This window comes from Ostrinia furnacalis, unplaced genomic scaffold, assembly GCF_004193835.3.
Source record: "Ostrinia furnacalis isolate ACB-3 unplaced genomic scaffold, ASM419383v2 OfSCF3526, whole genome shotgun sequence".
Taxonomy (NCBI): Eukaryota; Metazoa; Arthropoda; class Insecta; order Lepidoptera; family Crambidae; genus Ostrinia; species Ostrinia furnacalis.
The window spans coordinates 304,046-327,317 of NW_021133765.1; the positions used below are offsets into that span (position 1 = coordinate 304,046).

Sequence of the window (23,272 nt, forward strand, 5' to 3'; positions counted from 1 at the left end):
CGGGCTATGATCGGCGGCTGCGTAACCGCGCAAATAGCCGGTCCCGTGAGTTTTGAAATAGAACCGCAATTCCACAACCGCCGCGGGCGCGGGTGAAAATCGCACCGTGAGTTCTTAGCCTAATACACTCAACATCAAATAAACCGCACCTTCCGCGACGCGAACTTTAAAGATATTCTTCTGACACAATCATGGTACCCCAACAATATTGGTGTTATTTGAAAGACCAATAAATATCCTTAAAGAAAAATACATTTCATTTCTAAATAAATGATTAACATATACCATAAATGTGACTTGAAAATAGACCTCACTTTGGGCTCACCTCTGGGATCAATTAGACCAATTTTTATGGTTATAAAACCAAATAAAGATCTCACGTGTCCTCTTTATTTAACAGATGGATAGCGATTAATCCCAACTTAACAGTTTTATAGTCATAAAAAATGGCTATAGCGTAACTACCTATTTTTTGAATAAGTGACTCTGGATCCTTGTAAAGACACATTTTCGGGGTAAAAACCTTTCCTTTAATGAAATGAAGTTTAGAACTAGGCTTTCAAATGGTACCAATGTTGGTGGGAAGTGGGGATGCATACGTTTGATAAGTGCTTGTCGCAGGAGGTGCGATTTATTTGATGCCGAGTGTATATATTTTTGTCTATTGAACCTGGTGTTGACCCCCAGGTGATGGAGCTGGAGACCCAGGTGCAGGTGTCGACGAACCAGCTCCGGCGGCAGGACGAGGAGGCTCGCCAGCTCCGCGAAAGCCTGGAGGCGGCTCTGCTGCGCGAGCGCACCCTCCAGTCGCGCCAGAGAGAATACCAGCATAAGTTCGCCGACCTGGAAAGCAAGGTGCTTATTCTTTTCAACCGACTTCAAAAAAGGAGGAGGTTCTCAATTCGACCCGTATGTTTTTTTTTTCTATGTTTGTTACGCGATAACTCCGCCAATTATGAACCTCAAGGGTGGTCCCATTTAAATTTAATAATAGAAAAAACAACCCCCAAGGGCGGAAAATTGGGGATGAACTTTTTTATACGCAATATCTCCGCCGATTATAAATCAATTTAAACAATTATTTTTTTGTTGAATAGGTATTATCAAAAGGGTGATTTCATGCGAATTTGAAGAAAATATTTCACCCCCAAGGGTGGAAAATCGGGGATGAACTTTTTTATACGCAATATTTTTAACTTTTAGTTTTTTTTGTGTTCACGCATTTGAAGTCGGTTTTTTTTTTAAAGTTAATTATATTACAATCTAAATATATAAAAGGAGAAACTGACTGACCCACTGACATATCAACGCACAGCCTAAATGGCTAAACGTAGGCACTTGAAATTTGGAAGGGTCGTAGCTTAGGTACCGTAGAGGTGCACTAAGAAAGGAATTCCCGAAATTCCCACGGGAACGGAAATTAGCGGGAAAATCCTTTTGTATGAAAAATCTAAACCGCTTAAGTTAGACGCTTGAAATTTGGCATGCAGGTATCTTAGTAAACTTAAAGCTTAGTTACAACAGGATATTGCAAAATTCCCACGGGAACAGGAGTTAGCGGGAAAAAACATTTGTATGAAAAAATCTAAACCGCGTAAGATAGAATGAAGGGGGTAAAACGGGATCCACGCGTACGAAGTCGCGGGCGGCCGCTAGTAGAATATAAGACTTTTATTAAAATAGTACGCAGAACTGACGGCCGATGGAGCAGCCAGGCCAGTGGAGGCCACGTACCGGAAAACGCAGCGTGGGACGTCCACCCACAAGGTGGATTGACGACCTGATAAAGGTAGCAAGAAGGCGCTGGATGCAGTCCGCTACCAACCGTGCGATGTGGAAGTCATTGGGGGAGGCCTATGTTCAGTAGTGGACGTCTTGTGGCTGAAATGATGATGATGATGAAAATAGAATACAACGTGGTCGCGCTCGCGAGAACCTTGAGACGGTCAGCGCAGGACCGGTTTTATAGAAAGCCTTAGGGGAGGCCTTTATTCAACGGTAGACGTCATTTGGCTGAAACGAATGAACGAAAAACGTGCTCATTTTGATTTCCTGTAACTATAGGGGTATATTCTATGTATAAAAACTAGTTAAAATGTCTTAAGAACATGATTGTGTTCCTAAACGCACATTTTAGAATATTTATCATCAATCTTTATCTTTCTAAGTCTTTTTGTATATAATTTTCGTTAATACGTTATACATTTGTTATTTTTTGTTATTTAACTATTTATTTTGTATGAAAAAACTAAGTTGTTTTTTTTTTAATTTAATAACAAAATAATTCCATTCGATTCTTTGAAGTGGTCTCATTAATACCCTAGCTAGAGTTTCAGGCAGTCAAAAGAAGCGTGTTGTATTAGAAAGGGGCCCTCGCTAACTCGCGCGGGTGCACTAATATTATTCGATAATTTGTTTTAAAATACCAAGTTTATCTAACACTTTTTGATTGTATTACTTTATAATTACTTTTCAGGCCAAGTACGATTCTATGCAAGCCAACATTAGAAATATGGAAGACGCTCAAAGAATAGCAGAACTCGAGACGGAGGTTTCAGAATATAAACTAAAAGTAAGTTTGACAAGAAATTATATGAAAATAATATTAAATAAAGGAATGCTAATATGTTACATTAGCCTTCCTTTATTTACATAAGAATTGCCGAACTTGTTGCGGCCTGCGTTCAAGTCAAAGTGAACGCAGCTCGCATGATGTATCAAGATAGTCCAGNGTATAATCCGGCTGTATCTCCAGGTCACCTAGATACATTTCATAGCAGCTGTAATAGACATTTAGATATATACATTTACCAATTTTGGTGATAAATAGGCATTTTGTATTAGTTTTTGTATAACGCCTGAACAAAAACAAAGGGTAATATTTTGGTGTTATACATAGATTTCGAATATAAAAAATATATAATTTAACTAATTAAGACATGACAAAAAAGCTGAGGTATGTCTCGTTTCTGTCGGGTCTGGGTTTTTTTTGTATGGGGCGTGACCGTTCTTCTTTGAAGTGTTAACGCACAGTAGTTTTTGAATGATGAGGAGTCTAAAGTGACTCTAATTGGTTCGTCTAAATATACGCACGGTGCAGTCTCCTCCCTAAAACTAGGCTTAACATGCTCCTGCATGTCTATAGTGTTTGCTCAATATTGATTTAGTCGATTTTCTCCTGAAAAGAACATGTAAGACAAAAATAAAATTTCCAATTTTACAGACCTTCTAGAGCAGATGCCGCAAAAACTATACAAGATATAGAAAAACTTGACGGTCTCACCTGTAGCAAATTGAATAAGCTTTTTTTGGTTCATAGTAGTCATGTCACTAGGACGCATAGTTTCCGAGGATTAAGCGAACAACCGAAAAGTGGTACCTTTAAACCCCCCTCTCCCCGCCGACTCAAGGGCTAAGGGCGGGGACTTTTGCTATGTTCACCACCTAACTAGGCTAAATAAAGTCCCGATGTCAGAAATTGTGTTCCACGGATTTCTCTCTACACCGTCGTTAAGGCATTCATTGACTGGACTAAGAACAATGTCGGTCCTATACATTTTGTATTGATACGATCTGACAGTGAAAGCAATGAAGGCAAACTGACGGGTGCAGGCTGCTCATTTGACCTGACCAGTACCACAGACTGCAGAACGTATCCAGTATGACAAATATATTCCCACTATATTTTGGACCTTTACTCCCTTGTATTTAAGTCCAAAAACAATGAAAATTTTGGACGGTTAAAAGCTTAACCTTCGAATAATATGAATAGACAATTTGACACCATTCCCCAATAATTCGAAATCACAACTTTTCTAAAAAGACACTTCATTCTGGTCTTAAAAACTTAATTAATTTTAAATTACCTGTAATAAATTACGATTTTTGGTGTCATTGTAATTGAAAAAAGTACTTTAATTGAGTTGACAAAATAGTGACGTCACTTGCTTGTAGTGCCATACATAATCTATGGGAGAGTTTCGTTTTGACAGTTTTAAAAAGTACGTCAATTGATTGGTGGTGTCAACATGTCTATTTCAGAACGAAGTGATGGCCACTGAAGGCGAGCTTCGTAACAACAACATGGACGACTCGGACAAAGTTCGCGAGCTGCAGGAACAAGTCGCTGAACTCAAAGCCGAGGTAATACTCGTTCCTCTATGAATAAACCACTACCCACACGATACACGCAAGAAATTATACAGGGTGTCGAAGAGTGATTGAATCAAACTGCTATGGGAGGTAGCTGACCTACCCCTAAAAAATATGAAAAAAATAACATTTAATTCATTTTATTGCAGTTTTATGGAATTTTATTTTTGACTACACTGGGAGTTTAGAGCACTTTCTGTACAAAAAAATTTATGGCCATAATGAGGATCATTTCGATTTTTAGCTGTGAATGCAGATTTATAGGGCTAAGAAATCCTTAATACACAGTGCAAAAATTTTTGTTCTACGACAAAAATTGACGAAGTTATGGCCAAATTACTAAAAAAGTTCACTGACCGCCCGGCGCGGGGACGATGACGTCATTATATCCGATCCGAACGCTGCCGGCGTACTGCGTGGATAGAAAATATTTTTTTCTAGCCAAATTATCAGTTTTAGAGAAAAACTTGTAATGACACTTATTCATCAGAATAAAGTAAGCTATCGATANATGTGGTTTTTGGACATAGCAATACTTATTTTTCACAATTTTTATTTTTAAAAATTACTGGTCGATAGGTTACTTTATTTTGAAGAATAAATGTTATTAAAAGTTTTTTTCTAAAACTGATAGTTTAGCCGGAAAAAAATATTTTCCATCCCAATAGTACGCCGGCTGCGCTCGATTCGGATATAGTGACGTCACGCGGCCTTGCGTACGTTGACTTTTAGCGGCAAAAACAGCCTATGTTTATTACTTAATATCTTCGTAAGTAATGGTCCGATTTGGATAATTCAAAAAGATATATCTTTCTTATGTCTTAAAGATTAACGTAGATACTAGTTTTATTGAATTTTCTACAACAGTACTGATCCTCATTAAGCTTTTTTTTTTCATATTTTTAGTGGTAAGTCAGAGTCGAGGTCATGCTACCTCCCATAGCAATTTGATTCACTCATTCTAGGGAATCCTGTATAACAAGCGGCTTTAAAGCGCCACATTATGCAACTCATTTTATGAATTCCCATTACATCTCGAGTCTCAGCTTGTCATCGAATCACGTCCCAAATGTGGCACTTTTAGGTTCGCGAAAATAAATTCGAACTGAAGAGGACATTTTGTGTGTGATTACTGATTAGACATTTTCCTAATAAAATCCTTAATATTATTTCTATAAAAAATATTTTAATAATTAGGAAAATATGAACACATTAGCCTTAAAGCTTTGCTTATTTAACATTGATAACAACTATTTCTTACACTGTAAATAAGAAAGTTTTAATTGCACAACACTAACATGAGATTAAATAAATAAATAAAGGAAAATGCACTGTGTGAAGACACGCTCCGTCGCTTTACAGTCATCGGTCAAGCATACGCTTTATTCGTTACACATTTTGGGAACAATGTCCGTCTCTCATCTTACATTCATACTGATAATTTTCTTACAATAAACTCACTTGTTATAAACATAAGGTGAATGGGCAAACATCTAATTCTGTTCATTTCATTCTGGGACAAACTAGCTAAATTTTAGATAAGTAAGTTTAAAATAGCTGCGGGACTAATAAAGTTAAATTTAAAGCAGACTTCCCTCGGTCCTAAAAGTGGTAAAACGGATCCGTATTTAAAAATTTGTTCGTAAAATGCTTCAATAGTTGTCTGATACAATCTGTTTGGCACTTGCACAGTTTCCCACATCAACCACCACTCCGGAGAGTGAGCCCTGGATGGCTCGAGTAAGTGATACCATTACAATCGCTGTTTGACTAGGCGTTCGCCTGCTGAACTTATCATCTCGATTAAAGTGGCACGTAGAAATTATCGATATATTAAAAGGGCTAAAATTCACTTGACTTCTTTCTGGATCGTGATTATGTAAAATTACTTTTATTTAACTTATAATTTTGTCTGCGTAAGCTCAGCAGGTGGACGCACCAACCGGAATATTGTGTTAGTCCGTTGTGTACGTGTTAAGGGTTGGCAAACAATCGCAGCATCAGCTTCAGAGTTTTCTATTGTAGACTAGAAGAGCACTTAATGATAATTACAAGTCAATATTAAGCTATCGGTACAAAATTTTAGCTTCTCCCGTTTTAAAAATACAATGATGATATGATAATATTAACCTTAGGTGGGTTTTGTCTGTTTTTCATTGCATCTTAAAATATTTTGATCAACTTATTCATTTAATAGTTTAGTGTAAACATGCCATGGACCCTAAAATTCAGTAAAATGCTATGTGGTCGGTACGGTAAATTCTTGTCTATGCACAATATACTTTATACTATTATTTTGTTTGTGTACAAAGTTATTAATATTACCGGTAATATAGATGCAATAGAAATCATAAAACTTGCCCGCTAATGTCCTATCATTATAGTATTTTTTCCTTCAAAATTAATCAGTAAATAGCTCGATGTCCCAGTTGTTTGTAGTTAGATGTTTCAATTGACTGGTTTTTTTTCTGTTTTGTTACTAACATTACATAGTTTTGTATATTAACATTTTTCATAAGCGCATGCTTTGTGTAAACGTCCCATAACCTTGCATGAAATCAGTCAGTATCACATCGCTTTCATTTTATCATTTCTGAGCAAATTATCAGTTGTATACTATAGATAGAATAAAGTTGTAAATTCAGTGGCAAGTTGAATATACACTTGACGAGGCAAACTACGCTCATACAAACGTTGCATGTATACACGAGGTAAATAAACCTGTGTGTGCTATGTCACTATGTGAAATTGAGTGAGAATTTACATCATTCGTTCGTTTCCGCCATATGACGTCCACTGCTGGACACAGGTCTCCCCTAAGGATGTCCACCACGAGTCCTGCACCGCCCGCATCCAGGTACCTCCCGCGACCTTCGCCAGATAGTTGGTCTACCTAGTCGGGGTCCTTTTTATATTATTTTTTAGGTGGTAAAAATGCATTGAGTTGCATACCCGCCGCTGTGGTAAGGCTCTCCCCTCCAGAAGTCACTAAAAATCCACCAATTTCCGTCTTATTGAGAGGCAGGAGCCGGCACCTAGTGGGGGCCCTGCCTTCACTACATCTTCCAGCCCGTGGTCGCCACTCGAGAACTTTTCTGCTAAATCGGCCATATCAGGTCTGCGAGCTATGTGCCCCACTCACTGCCACTTGATTTTAGCAATTCTGCTGGCCATGTCGGTCACTTTGGTTCTCCTGTGGATCTCCTCATTTATGATTCGATCACGAAGGGAAACTCCGAGCATAGCACGCTCCATCGCCTTCTCGCTCCTTCCTTCTCATGGTCCACAAACGCCAGGCCGCAACTTCTATAATATTATTAGTATCGTATAATCTGCCGAACGAAAAAAACGGTGGTGTAATTAATACTGTGCAGTATTTTAACTGTCTGAATAATATAATAGAAACACAAAATATAATTCATACTTATCCATGTATTTCCTCCGCCATTTTCCGCAGTTTGGCACGTCACGTCACACATCATTTTACCGAAGTCAGCCCTATGGCTTCGGCGCAGTACCGTACACTGACGTTTGTCAACAAAATGGTTCTCGACTCTTGGGACAAGCTAAATTACACCATATTGTTAACGACATTGAGCATTCATTTTTTTAAATACCTTCGCGAAGAGTCTTCTGTGCGTAGTACTTATTATTATTCTGTTGTGTTAGTGTAAGTATTACTAACCATATTGCATTCATATTTAGTTTTGCTAACATTTTTAACTATTGTTGTCGCTCGCTGCTTAACAATGCATGATTGTGTTTATCTTCCAAATTACATTTTATCTGATAACTTATTTTATAAAATAAGAATAAGGACTGATTTTTCAATCGTCAGATATCTTATAACTGAATAATAAGTTTGACACATTAAGAGTAGGCGCAGACCATTGATTTTTAGTTGGCCGATAGTTGTGCCCGATTTTAAATTGTATGAAGAATCGACCAAATATACATGCCCATACTGATCAACTGCCCGTCTAAACTATCGGCCGACAAAAAATCAACGGTCTGCGCCTAGGCTAAAAATTTCAGTATGGGAATTATGAATAACTAGCTGACCCGGCGAACTTTGTTCCGCCTTAATAGCAATAAATAAGCAGACTTTTTTTTTATTTCGAACGGGATAAAAAGTATCCTATGTCCTTCTCCCGGCTCTAAACTACCTCCCTGGCAATTTTCAGCTAAATCGGTTCAGCCGTTCTTGAGTTAAAGTGGAGTAACTAACACGACTTTCTTTTATATATATAGATGAATATGAATATGTCAAAATGACAAGTTTATTCTTCAGTTAAAAGTTTTTTTTTTTTTGTGGCAACCAAACCTCTCTGGGAGGTTTATTTCTGCCAATGTCGAGTGAAAAATATTGACATAGTTATCAATAGAACGTGGGTGTTTCAGTTCTATTGATTTTTCATGGATTCCGTGGAGTTAAGTATGCCCGTAAGTTAAAAGTTATCCGACGATTGAAAAATCAGCCCTAGATGTTATAAGTCATAAAATGAATAGTTTTGTTGATGTAATGACGAATATTGATTGAATATTGACTATCTAAAACAGTAATAAATATAGCAATCTGTGATCCTAAAAAAATACTTTGAGTTAAAATTTAGCGTGAGGTAATTTGTGCCTTAAGGATTCATTTATAATAAATTTTAATAACTCAGAATTTTAACTATCAGTATTTTAATAGAAGACGTATTGTGAAACGAAACTCAAAATCTATTCAAACTTAAGATCGTTACGCTTGTAACATTAATTTCATGTGTTTTGTACTTTTGTCGTTTCATAAAACGTGTCTATATGGTGGTTGTATTTTGACTAGGCTGGTAGTGAGTGCGGGGTATAAAGCGCTGGCTGTTTAGAATGTTGATTGAAAAGAAGTGTTTTCAACAGAAGATTAATTTTAAGTTACATGTCGCGCCTGCCCCGCACCCACACTTAGTCTAGTCAAGTATCTAGGCCTAGGACAGACGAACTAACTCAAAACTGACGAAATACTTCGGCATATCAAGCCCTTCTACGCGGCACTTAACACAACCGATTTGCCACTACTAATTGGTTGTATCAAGCCTTTCGAATTTTATAAGACCGGTATGGGCATGAGACGCAAAAGTAACTCAACTCGAAAGCATCTGTGACGTCAAATCTTTATTTATTAAGCATGTCATAGTAATTTTGACGCTGTCATATTATTTTCGACGAATTAGGATTTATGTGGCGTCGGTTATACTCAGTGAATAGTGTATGGTTGGTTATGCGGACTGTTGAAAATAAATATTTTTCAACAAGTAACTGGAGAAGTTTTGCTGTATATGGACAAAATTATGGTAAATATGTTTATATTTAAATACTTCTACAAATTTTTAGTTTGGATTTCAATGAAAATTTACAAACCATTTTTTGCACTATGAGACTTGAACTGTGTAAAAAGAAATACATTACATATTAATAGAATACGTTAAAATTTTTGTTGAATAATAAAAGAAATCTTATTGTAATTTTTAGTAGATTTTTTAAGTAGTAACAGTTATATTAAGGTTGCCATATACAACAACAATAATATATTGTTGAATAAATAACATCTGGTATTGGTTATGTTGGTATTTTTGTCACTTACGGCGGAAGTTGCAGATGAACAAAAAGTTGAGTTACCTTGGTCTACTTTCAGTGTCTGGTCAGTTCTGAGTACGCTTCGAAAGTTCCCCTGCATTAGAAATGAAGAGAAGTAAAGCCTGGTCCGTGAGCACGTAGAATCCTGTCCAATGACCCCAAGCTACCCATCCTTATCGCTCGCGCGTAATTATATTGCTATCGCGACTGTGCGACGCGCGCCCGCAGTGAGTGTGCGAGCGCGACAGCAACATAATTACGTGCCAGCGACAAGGATGGGCAGCTTGGGGTCATTGGACGGGATTCTACGTGCTCACAGACCAGGCTTTAGACTAGTTTCTAACGCTGTTTGGTGTAGGTGATGAGGCTAGAAGCGTGGCGCGCGCGCGCTCAGGGTCACCCGGAGCTGATCCGGGCCATCTCCGTGGAGGAGGACCTGGAGGAGGACGACAAGCTGAAGCTGATCCTCCGGCGCGAGTCCTCCGCGTCGCTGGACCTCCCCCCGACCTCGCGCAAACCCGCGTAGCGCTCGCCTCGCACCCGCTTGACATACGCTACTTGATAGCCGACTCACACGATTGTGACCGAATGAAGTGTCTCTATCCCAACTGATTCTGAAAAATATCCAACAGAATGTGCGTACTTACACACGAATGCAGCTACTAGCGTCAAGGTCAGTTGAAAGTATATTGCATGAGCCCTATTTTTGCCGATATTGGTCTCGCAGAGAGGTGATCTCAATCGGACTATTTACAAACCGATCCCACTGGTGATTTGCTTCACGGAGTCTTCCGATTTTGTTTGTACGAATACTAATGACACCATTTATCCTACTCTTCCATTAGCCCCTAAAGTAATGTCATATTACTCTCCTCCTCCTCCTACTTAACTACCTCCTGTTTCTTTACTAACTATTATTTTGTATGTGGTACAGACAGCGTGTTCGTTACAGCCAAAGTGGCAAAAAGTTGACAACACAACCTTATTCGATTGATAAAGACGTGTTGAGTAGGTACTTATTGACTAATTTGGGTGTCACGAACTATTTGACGCTGACTGTACTACATTCTGATGTCGTCATTAGCTAAAACATACACGTAAACTGCAAAATAACTAAAATACGGTGATAATAGGTCCTGAAGCACTGCTGGCAGTGATAAAGCTAATCACAGTACCTAGTAGGTACCTACAGAGATTTTACGTCAAGCAGTTTCACTAAAACTGAAGTATCGCTTTTCCTACATATTTGCGCAATAAAGCCTGAATTCAAAGAGATATTTTGAACAGTCGCCTAATTTTCAAAAATGGTTCTAGATATTCAAATGATTTTTCGGAACTTGTCGGCTATCAACAATTTTTTACTTATCATTACCTATATATTGTGCATGTTAAGTATTAATTTAGAACATTATGCCTTCATTCGGTTGTAAAGCTTTTGTGTCCTAATTTAATAGAAAAAAAAAGTTTGTTATAAACAGATAAACTGGCGATGCTGAAATTGAAGGAATTCTCTTTCTCGTACACAACAATTCTAACTTATATTTAAAACAGAGAAAGATCTCCATAAATCAGATAAGTGTTGTCGGAATGCATGTATTATTATTTTTATATTACCTTGACATTAAAATATAATCTAGGTTTTTACGTTTACAATGAAAATAAATGATTTATTGATACTTTGTGATGTCAATTTATGAAATAGGTAGTTCATAAAATGGTTAGGCACGTATCCAGAAAAAGGCGAAAAAACTCAACTTTGTAGCTATTAGTATTTATCTTTAAACCATAGAATTTATAGGTTGAGATGCAATAATCAAAACATGCTTTAATTCAATAGCGTTTGATGAAGTAACTCGTGATGCCAACTAACCATTACCCTTAGAATAATGAAATTTTTATAATATGGTTGTAGTTGAAATATACAGTAGTGTTAATATTTCGTACATTAAAATTTGAACTTTTGAATGACAATTAGTAGCGATTGGGTATCCGTATATAACTTTAGGTAACAATTAAATCATGATAGTGGTATAACCATTTATTTATATCTAGATGAGACATGCCAAATCGATCATTTTGATCTCAAACGCCAGCACTTCCAACTGATTTTGTTGAAGTTTCCTACAGTGTTAGGGACCGGAGTCGGACTCCCGATACTTTACAAACGTGTTGTATGTTAAATTTTATCGTTAAAAACCATACAAAGGGCGGTCGCACCCCTCACCCCTCTGAATGAACCCTTTGAAATTTTATTTTTGCTTATTTTTACGAGTTTCTCCCTGTAAATATAGCATAAATGTTGTCTACGTACATCACTCCCAGCGCCGCAGTCGGTAACGGTTTTAAAACATCAAATCAAACAAATTAACTGACTACCCACTCTACCCATACTTAAGTTGTAGTGAGTGAAAGCTGGTGAGATTACTCACAAATTATAAAATTATCTTTTGGCGAAACAGTGTGCTTTATAAATACGCACCATTGAAGCCATTAAACAGAATAATAATAATAAAATTCTCAAGCCTTATACAATAATCAAAATAAATGGCAGGAAAGGGCGGCAAATCTACTGCTACGGCTAAACAACAATTAAAAAAAAAAGAAGAATGGTAAAGTACAACAATGTAATTCGTAGCATTTTTTTATCTTGATTAACACTTACCAATACTAAACTTTCTGCAGATGTTCAACAGAAGAGTATTCAAAAGGGAAAAGGCTAGGCAGAGTCTTAGCTCAAGAGCAAGACTCAAACTGCCAATAAGCCGCGTGGACAAGTTGATTCGGAAATTAGTTCCGCAACATTCAAATTTAATTCAAATTCAATTTAATCAAAGGGTTTTGTTGATTATATTTTAATTTCTTAACAAATTCCATTTTAAATTCTAGGACATTTCAACTGCTTTAAAATAAGGTCACCTTTGTGTATGTAGACAAGATAAAAACATAAATCAATGAGTTTCATTCATTAAACCTTTAAAAAATTAGACAAAATAAAATTTTACATACAATACAACAGGTTGATAAAGTATCAGAAGTCCGATCCCTAACACACTATAAAATATTTTCGTTAATATATTGGACTTATGTAATTGAAGACTTATTTTTAAAAACCATAACTTTTTAATGCTAACAATAACGCCACATACGAGATACGTTGCGTAATGCAAGCATGAGAATGTAATTACTGGACATTCCATTATATTAGAAATAATTATTTAACAAGAATTTAATAGTTATTCTATTATTCCAAAAAGCTATTATAATTTACGCTTTTAGGTGATTCAGATATAATGGCAATAAAGAAAGAGTACTTATTTAATTGTTTTAGTAAAGCTAAGATTGTGTGTTTTTATGACTTAATTTATTATTATATTAAATACTCATTGTGTATCGATATAAAATTCTATACACCTTTTGGTCATATTTGTTCCCACTTGTTCTATTGATCAGCTCTTTGGTATAAGTACTCAATAGAACATGCAGGAACAAATGTTTTATAAGAGTTCATTAAGAAATTGAGTAACTATTCTGTGATATTGAACTGAATAGGCACTGACTTTCATGGACTGAATAATAAAATAATTTCCTATGACTTACCACTTCATTTTTCTTTATGTTTATATTCATATTATCGTGCAGTACTACGCTATTTTTACTAAACACGCTCAGTGGTAGCTAATCAGAAATGTAAATAAATAGATGTCAATTTATAAAAGCCACTAAACTTCCGCTATATGGTATTTACAAAACCGCAGTCAATTTGTGAAATACTAAAAGTCCGAATATAGTGTTAATTGAACAAGAGTTGATAGTTAAGACTTTACAATCGCATACGAAAATAATTAGCTGTTATGTTATAGATTAACTTGGCAGCTTTTTGTACCGACTTTCATATTTATTATTATTGTTGTAACTGAAAAATATTTGTATTCGTTTACTTTCTATACAGTATGTCTTCATAAACTGGTGCATATATAAAAATGGATGAAACATTTTTAGAGAAGAAAAAAAATGACAAAAAATCTTATAATTTATTTTCATTTTTATATAGATTTATTTTTCTTTAAATTACCTTCTGTTGACTTTATTAAGAAAACGTTATAACTTTTGATACTAATAATACCTCTTAATTCAAAAGCTATAAAGTTTTCTTTACAATAAGTCAACAGAAGGTAATTAAACAAAAATCTATAAAAAATTGATTAGATTTTTTGTAATTTTTTTCCTTTGCTAAAAATAGGTCATATTATGTGCACTTTATGAAGACTTAAACTGTAGTATGTTAAAGCTAAAATGGTTGTTTCTTTGAATTTGAAATGTCTGACAATCAATATTGAATTATTTATACATATACAGGGTGTTAGGTAAATGGGTATATGAGCCGACACTAGCCCATGTTAACATGGTCATATAAATGGTAAGGTGAAGTCAGAAATTTGATATCATCATTTTAATGTTTTTAATTTTCATAGAAAATAAATTTTATAAAATCCGATTAGTATGGAAATTAAAATAATTAAAATGAAGATATCAATTTTCTGACTTCACCATACCATTTATATGACCATGTTAACATTGGCTAGTGTCGGCTCATATACCCATTTACCTAACACCCTGTATACATAATTAAAGCTTCAACATAAAGCTTCAACCAAACCAACGCGTGCAGATCGCTCGCCGGTGCGTTCTGCACGCGTTAGTGTGGTTGATATTTTCTTTTCTTTCAGAGAATATTTTCTTTCAGAGATTTACATATTCAAATTGCCGGTTCTTTGAATTTGAAATGGCTGATAAATTGATAATAAAATTATTATTTTAATTCATTATGCAATATACTTGATTTACTATAGGTGTTTCGTATTTACTCACTGTCAGACTTGAGTATAAATATTATTTTCTTAAAGAGATTTACATATTCAAATTGCTGTTTCTCTGAATTTGAAATGTCTGACAATCAATATAATTTAATATATTGATTGTCATTTAAATTATTATTTAAATTTGTATGTAGTATACTTGATATACTTTAATAATTCTTATCTGAAATATGTTATTAGTTTAACATTTTACTGTTTCGTATTTACTTACTATCGGACTTGTGATAATATAATTTGACTATAATATTTTCGTTCAGAGGTAGTTATTTTTACATAAATATTCAATTTGTAAGCAGCTGGTAGAACTATTAATGTTAGTTATATTAGGACTACTAAGTTATTATGAATTATACTACAACATTGATGACAAAAAGTACTGGGCATGGTTCGGAGCTATTGTTGGCAATATTTTATGCCTAATGTTTAAAGCAGGATAACTATAATGATAATTACAAATAGAATGTAAATTTATCAGTCATTGTGTTACTTTAACAGGTCATTTATTGTTTAAATCGTGTGAAAATCAGTAATACCCAAGACGTTCCGTCGCGCGTGTTTTGAAACGCTAACGATGAGTTTCGCAACGTGTGAATCCAAACTATGCAAAGGTTTTCATTTTATCGACTAACTATATTATAAACAATATAAATACTGTAAAGTTTAATTATATCCGTTGCGTGAAATATTTACAAAAATCCTTAATAACTTTTACGTGTATAATATTAGTAGGTACGATTATCCTGCATTTAAACATATGGTTAATTTAAGTAACTAAATGTATTATTTTTTGTTGTAAAATATTTTCCTAGTTTATTTTTGTTATTAATATGGAATGTAACATTTCTAAGTTAAGTGCAATTATAGAATGTGAAATTATGTTGGAGTAGATAATATTGTATTAATTTCTCATTTATTTTGTAGAATCTATTTCCATGTACATTTTCATATTGCGAAAGCTGTAGGGTCAAGGAGGCAACAGTGACTCGGTCGGCTACAGTGGCTCAGTCATGTTTCGACCTGAAGGCATAGGAATATACATATATTTGTCTCTTTTACCGATTCAAAGGTCTTTGTACCCGAACACGTTTAAACCAGTTTGCTCGCCGGTCAAGTGCCGTGCGGAAGGGTGAGGGAATGTTTTTTGTTTTCGCGCCCTCTAAATTACATTCTAAGGTGAGTTTCGATTGTTTTCATATCTTTGTTTGTTGCTATAGGTAATAGCCGTTATATTTATCGGATAGTAGGTCTTGTATCAATTGTCTTTAATCCGAATTTTGACTAATTTGTTTTACATCTTGGTTTTTTTGATCAAATATTTACAAAATGGCGTAGAAGTACACAGTGACTCAATTTTAATACTTTATACGAATTCAATATTTTATAACTGTAAATCGAATTTTGTTTTTTATTTACAGAATGCCACGGAAAAAAACCGACAGAAAAATAGGGAAGAAATAAATAACGAAGAGATTGAGATGACTTAAGATCTTATAGGTAGCAATAAAAGTACTAAGAGTCGTGTTGAATTGTTGATTATAATAAGAATAGCTTGTGCAGTTTTGTTATTATTTCTAACAAAAAACTACGCGGAATGGGCATTTTCTTTTCATATAAATACTGCCTTACCACGTTAATACTGTGTACCACGGTAGTGAGTCAGTGTGTACACCTAGTAGTCCACAGTGACTCAATTATCATTTTTTTGTTTTAGGTTCCTACTTTGACATAAGTAGTAAATAATGTAGAATCATGAGTGCTCAGTTACAGTTCAATAGTGTATCTAAAATGTGAGCAAATTTTAGGCCAATATTAAAGCGATATCTATTTTTATTAAGCTTCGAAAAAAAAGTGAGTCACTGTTGCCTCCCTGACCCTACTTATATTTTGAACAATGTATTTCAGAGCCAATTTGTAAACGAATTTGAAGACTAGTAGTAAGTAGTCACATGACATGTAGGTAACATTTGTAGAATTCGATTGTCCTCTAATTTTGAGTGATAGTTTGGTACCCCAGTTCAAAATTGAACAAGTACTTATATCGCTGGAATTGAAATAATAAACAGTTGGCGCCAACTGTTATTTTTCGACTGTTTATCATTATTAAAATCAGTTCAAAATGTATTGTTTTAAATTAATCGACAATCGAATTCCGTAACCTGTAAATGGCATAGGCTAAGGCTACAGATTTGTAATCAGCTATCAGTCCAGTAATATCAGGTTATCATAGCAGAAGTAATTTGTCAGCGTATTTACTTATTTTCATATCTACATTAATGACATCACATCATAAGTAATACATTTTTCAATAAAAGATAAATCAAATTGTTACAAATGCGTTTAATTTTTAAGTTTCCCATTAGACCCACCCACAATTATGATAGTCAGATATAGGCAGCATTTAAACCTAGTTGTATGTAGGTAACTACTTACTTAATATTTTATTGCATCATGTTGGTAGGTACATAGGGGAGAGTGGGGTAAGACGGGGTCCTTAACGTTTGATGGTAAATAAAATTGACCGTAAAGAGTTTTATTAATTTTTTGTATTCTTATAATCTTCATCGATAATCAGTCTTCATTGTTAACGTGTAATTTTGCAGTCTAATCAACATAATAAAATTTAAAAAAACAAAAAGTAGAAATACACCCTTATCCCCATCATGCCCCACCCCTAGGGTAAGATGGGGTACCCCCGTGGGTAAGATGGGGTACCAATAAGAGGGCAAGATGGGGTATGGCAGCAAACGACTATTTGCTTTTCACAATGTTCACAAGTGAACACGGTATCTGCATCTTCGTCATCTAAACCTGCACAGCTGCAGTAAGCCCATTTGCCGCATGCTGAACAAGCAACCCAGCCTTCATTTGAGTCCAAATATAGGCCCTTACAATACAAACAAGGTGTATTTTCAGTATTGCTGTCACTATTCTCGTGTAATGATCTATTCTTAGCCCCTTTTTTCTTCTTTGTTACTCTTTTCTCCTTAGTTGCAGGTTTTTCTTAAAATGTAAATTTTAAACTTATTCCAATAAAGAAATACTCAAAATTTGACTTTACGCCGAATTATTAATGGTCTTTTATAATTTCCTAGGTCATTTTATGCCACGGAAAACAAGGAAATTAGGACCAAAGAAATTAGATTTATGCCTAAAAGACACCACAGACAAAAACCTATTTACCCTATACATTATAAATAAATAAATAAATATCCTTGGACATTTTACACTGCGCTTCTAGTCCCAAACTAAGCAAAGCTTGTACTATGGGTACTAGACAACGGATATAAACATACTTATATACTTTTTTTTTGTAAATACATACTTATTATACATAGAAAACACCCAGTCCAATACAAACAAATATGTTCATGCACACAAATGTTTGTACTGTGCGGGAATCGAACCCGCTACCTCCGGAATAGTTGTCCGTTTCGAACCACTACACCAAACGGCCGACCCACATTTACTATTTAAATCATGGACGAAGACCCAGGGAAATTTACTTTTGACCTGGACAAGAACTTAACTTCACTTTATTTTCTTCCTATAAGTATTTGACATTTAAAGTTTTTATTTTCCGATAGCCAAAAGTTTCTCAAATGTAAAGAGAGTGCTATTAGAATTAAATTACGCTTCAATTTGTTATAATGAGCCTTCATTTTGGCAAACAACAGTAATGGACATGACAAGGAAATTAGAAAAACGACTTTTGATTAAGTTTTTCTACGGTATTATTAAAATTTGTAGTTTCTGCTATTGTAATAGCAAAAACAAATAAAACTTTTGATGAACTTTCCCATAAAAAGAGTTTTATACAGATAGATATAAAAAAACATGTGTTCAACCTGCCTGGACACAGAAAATTTACTGTTTCGGCGAAATACCCCCCTACGTGTTTATCCTATTTATCGATCGCTCGGGGCTCGAGTTGGCCTTCTTATTTGTTTTATCTATGTATGGCCTATTACCGTTGTTATCACAATGGATCATATACATCGTGCGTAGGTGGTATTTTACTATGAAGTCATCATGCGCATGGAGACCTGCGGGCCGACCTCAGATTATTGGGGCTACATACGTGCTCTGTGTAAGGCAGCCGCCGATCGCACAAAAATTTAATGTCTTAGAAACTTGTATTTTTTATTTTCATCAGAGAATACAGAAAAATCAAAATCAAAATTAGTGAACATTCGAAAATTCCGTTCCGTTTACCGCCTAGTAGACCTAATCCATATCTGTGGCCTAGACCGTAGACTTCGCACATGCATTAAAGGCGCTTTTACACTACGCGGAAATTAGCCAAGTCAAGTCAAAAAAACAGTGGAGTGGAGATGAAAAATGAATGAATTTCATCCCCACTCCACTGTTTTTTTTACTTGACTCGGGAAAATCATTCATTTTTCATCCCCACCCCACTGTTCGGTGTGTGTTCACATTGACTCGACTTGGCTAATTTCCGCGCAGTGTAAAAGCAGCAGGCTAATTTCCGCGCAGTGTAAAATCCACCATAAACAAAGTAAACTGTCAGTTTGAGATTTTTGAGGTCGGTGCGGTATTTAATATTTACGATAAAATTAACCTCTCTTGGGGAATACTTGTCCCCACGGAATCCCTGAAAAAACAATAGTAGAACACCTATGTTCTAGCTAAATAAATTTCCACTTGATATTGGCACTAAACAATTAGGAAGAAATATAACCTCGAAATCGTGAGTTTCCAAAACCAAAACCAAGTCATTACAAGAAACACAAGAAGGAGAAGGAGATCTCTCTGTAATTATTAAAACAAATTAAAGTTTTAAAGGTCAAGTGTTGATCCGTTATTTGCTAGAATAAGTCGCCAAAACTATGTCTACTACGGGGGCAGGTATATGCGTTATCAAAGAAGAATTTGTAGTAAAAAGACCAGATAAGAATACTGTAATTTTAGAAAGTGGTCCTCTTAAGCACAAATTAGATGACGACATTGAATCTGACGCCACTGATCCAAAAAAACCCAAAGGGGACGAAGAACAATGTTTTAAAAGCAAAAATAAAAGTAGAGGTCAAAATAAGGCTAGACCAAAGACTTACAGAGATGACAAGGAGAGCAAACCTTGTCCTACTATTGTGAGTGCTAAATCTGCTGATGAACTAATTCAATGTCAGTTTAATAATTGTAAATTCATGCATAGTCCATTAGATTACCTCAAAGTAAAACCAAAGGATATAACTAACAAGTGCCATCTTTATGATCTACGAGGGAGATGCCCACGAGGGATATCTTGTCGATTTGGATCAAGTCATATTACTCCAGAAGGATTTAATAAAGTCGATGAAGAAAAATTTGCATTATGGAAAGACGACACCAAAAACACACTTCAACAAACTTTACAAATTCAACTTCAAAAAAAGAAATATGATTTGAGTTTCGCAGAGAAATTAGTCAAGATGATGGATACTAGAAATAAACCTAAACATCAAGAAGATGGAAACAATGCAAATACCACTGAACATGATAATGCTAATGAGAATGGCAAAGCCAGTGGGGCCATTACGGATGAAGACATAATTAAGCTTCTGCCAAGAGAGAAAAAACTTATTGATTGGCGTGATAAATTGTACCTCAGCCCTCTTACTACCGTGGGGAACCTACCGTTCAGGAGGATTTGCAAAACATTTGGTGTAGACATCACCTGTGGAGAGATGGCTCTGTGTGAGTCACTTCTCAAAGGAACGAAGCAAGAATGGGCATTAGTTAAAAGACATGAAACAGAAGACTTATTTGGAGCCCAAATATGTGGAAATAATGTTTATCAAATTACAAAAGTTTCCCAATTGCTGCAAGAAAACACTGAGCTAGATTTTATAGATTTGAATGTGGGTTGTCCCATTGACCTAATTTATAAGAAAGGTGGTGGTAGTGGAATGATGCATAGATTGCCAACATTAGAAGCTTCAATCAGATGTGCTTCCAAAATTCTTAGTGTACCTTTCACAGTTAAAATCAGAACAGGAGTATATCAGTCCAAAAAAATTGCTCACACACTTGTCCCTAAGATTTATGAAGCAGGAGCATCCCTCATTACTCTACATGGAAGGTCCAGGGAAGCCAGATATACTAAATCAGCAGACTGGGAATATATTGAAACATGCGCTCAGGCTGCTAAGCCTTGCCCTGTTTTTGGTAATGGTGATATTCTTACTTATGATGACTACATTCAAAGAAGGGAATTGGCACCAACTGTACAAGGTGTGATGATAGGCCGTGGGGCACTTATAAAGCCTTGGATATTTACTGAAATTAAAGAACAAAGACTGTGGGACATCAGTAGCCATGAAAGGTTCGAAATTTTGAAGAAATATACTAATTACGGCTTAGAACACTGGGGCTCTGATACTCAGGGTGTTGAAAATACTAGACGGTTTCTACTGGAGTGGCTTTCATTTTTATACCGATATGTCCCAGTAGGCCTCCTTGAACGGCCACCACAAAAAATCAATGAAAGACCTCCAGTATATTTTGGCCGTGATGATATGGAGACCCTGATGGCTTCCGGAAACTGTGCTGATTGGATTAAAATTAGTGAAATGCTGTTAGGTCCAACCCCAGAAGGATTCCAGTTCCTTCCCAAACACAAAGCCAATTCATATGAGTGAAATATAGATGTCTATTTTTATAGCTGTTTATGTCTATAGCTGTTGTATCTATTAGATATTTTGGGATGGAAATATTGAATTTAAATTCAAGGATTACCTATTGCCTAATTATTATTTATTGTAGACTTAAAACTGTTTTGAAATACTATTTTATTGATATATTTTGTTGCCAAAAATGTAATTTGACAAAAAAAAAATCTAAGTAAAGGATAAAATATAGCCTGGCAATGGGGCACCATAGGTGGCCCCGAGGTTTTAATTAATTAATTACCAAGTTTTTAAAATTAATTATTAAGATTTAAAGTTATTTTAAAGTTTTAAATTATTTTAATAAATAATTTTTATCAAAACACAGTTTTTTATTTTTTATGTACCAACCCATCAAGACCATTGAATCTAAATTATTGTGGGATTCGAACCTCGAAGTAGGTATTAGTTGAATAAATTAGGTTACGTTACGTTCATTTATTTGCATCTTTTAATATTTGTTATAGATTGATGGCTACTAGTCCAGTAGAATTAGCTTTTAAATCGGAAATAATTCCAACAAAAGATTTTATTGCTTTAATGGCTTCATTGGTTGCCCATTAAGACTCTCCTAAGTTTTCGACTTCGACGGAGTTGTGCTTAAGTGGTGGGGGCCCCCGAAAGGGGCGCTTTTTCGGTTTTCCAGTTATACCGCGTAAATTACTTACCCTATCGAAAAGTGGTCTTCCTGATGGTTGAAGGGCATTTAATTCTGCATTAAATAAGACCAAATTNATTTTCTACTTACCCGAACTTTAGCGCGGGTACGGTTTATCCAAAACATTTGAATTTGGTCTTATTCAATGCAGGATTAAGTGCCCTTTAACCGTCATGAAGACCACTTTTCGATAGGGTAAATCCTTTACGCGGTATAACCGGAAAACCGAAAAAACGCCCCTTTCGGGGGCCCCCACCACTTAAGCACAACTCCGTCGAAGTCGAAAACTTAGGAGAGTCTTAATGGGCAACCAATGAAGCCATAAAAGCAAAAAAATCTTTTGTAGGAATTATTTCCGATTTAATCAATTTTTGTGTTTAATTCTACTGGCCTATACAGTAATGCATTCAAAGATCATAAACATAATAATATGTAACTCATTGGGATTTTTAAATCTGTTACTAGAAATACTTTAGAAATAGCAGCTATTATGTTTTGTCCAGTATTATAAATTAAAATTTTGGCAGTTTTTATAATTGCACTTAGATTAATAAAGCCTAGATTTTAATCTAAGTAATTGCAATACCTAACCTACAAAGGCCTACCTACCTAGCTACCTAAGAAGGTGGGAATCGAACCCTCGACCTTTTGCTTGCTAGTGAAACTGCCCTTCTAAATTAATATTATGGGTTTAAATATGAAATGCCGTTTCGTGAGAATTTGACGAAAATTCATTATACCTACCATACAAACACTTGCGATCTTATTTATGGAATTTAGTGGGTAGATTGAGACGCTGTGCTGATGTTTCAGAAGTTGCTCAAAAATGCTGAGCTGATCGCCCGATTCTGAGCCCGCAGTTTTCTTCTTCAGCTTCGTCATTGCAACGCTCAGCTCTGCTTCAGAAACGCAGACCTCCGTCCATAATATATGCCACAAATAATATCACAAACCCAAAATAGTCTTACTGGCAATTTTTTTCTTTTGCAACCGAAATTGAGATGCTCTTGGACTGCGTCTCACCTAAAAATGATGATCAGGCCGAAGGTGAAGGGGGGAATATTTACTTTCATCTTCAGTATACCTACACAGTTTTTACAAAGTTAGCTCTCTAAAAGAGCTTAGGCGTCGGTCGTCCTATACCTATACGTACTTACTGCACTTTTACGTACGTAATTTCTTAGGTAGTAAACCATATAATCTCATATCAATGTGCTTGAGTTATAATAAAAACATTTTTTATATTAAGTAGGTATGCTGCCCGCATCCAGGCTCTTCCCGCGACCTTTACCAGATCGTCGGTCCAC

At 35.5% G+C, this 23,272-nt stretch overlaps 2 protein-coding genes and 1 long non-coding RNA gene across 3 annotated transcripts in view; all 3 read left to right on the plus strand.

The window, feature by feature from the left end:
- Evi5 (ecotropic viral integration site 5) overlaps positions 1-13,918 on the plus strand; it is a 38,135-nt gene extending 24,217 nt beyond the window's left edge. The window contains 4 exon segments of the mRNA XM_028311636.1: positions 688-855; positions 2,477-2,572; positions 4,042-4,143; positions 10,124-13,918. Of these exon segments, the coding sequence (XP_028167437.1) occupies positions 688-855; positions 2,477-2,572; positions 4,042-4,143; positions 10,124-10,291 (534 nt within the window). The 3' untranslated portion in view covers positions 10,292-13,918.
- A 1,702-nt stretch (positions 13,919-15,620) lies between these two features.
- LOC114357852 (uncharacterized) lies at positions 15,621-16,940 on the plus strand. Its single transcript, XR_003656337.1, has 2 exons — positions 15,621-15,815; positions 16,058-16,940. It is a non-coding gene; the product is annotated as an uncharacterized LOC114357852 (long non-coding RNA).
- Positions 16,941-19,157: 2,217 nt separating this feature from the next.
- On the plus strand, positions 19,158-21,564 carry Dus3 (Dihydrouridine synthase 3). Its single transcript, XM_028311661.1, has one exon. The coding sequence runs from the start codon at positions 19,490-19,492 to the stop codon at positions 21,278-21,280; it is 1,791 nt and encodes a 596-aa protein (XP_028167462.1). The 5' UTR covers positions 19,158-19,489; the 3' UTR covers positions 21,281-21,564.
- Positions 21,565-23,272: the final 1,708 nt, after the last annotated feature.

What these genes read in the sequence shown, in the direction of transcription:
- Dus3 (XM_028311661.1), top strand. Translation starts at nt 19,490, where the DNA reads ATGTCTACTACGGGGGCAGGTATATGCGTTATCAAAGAAGAATTTGTA.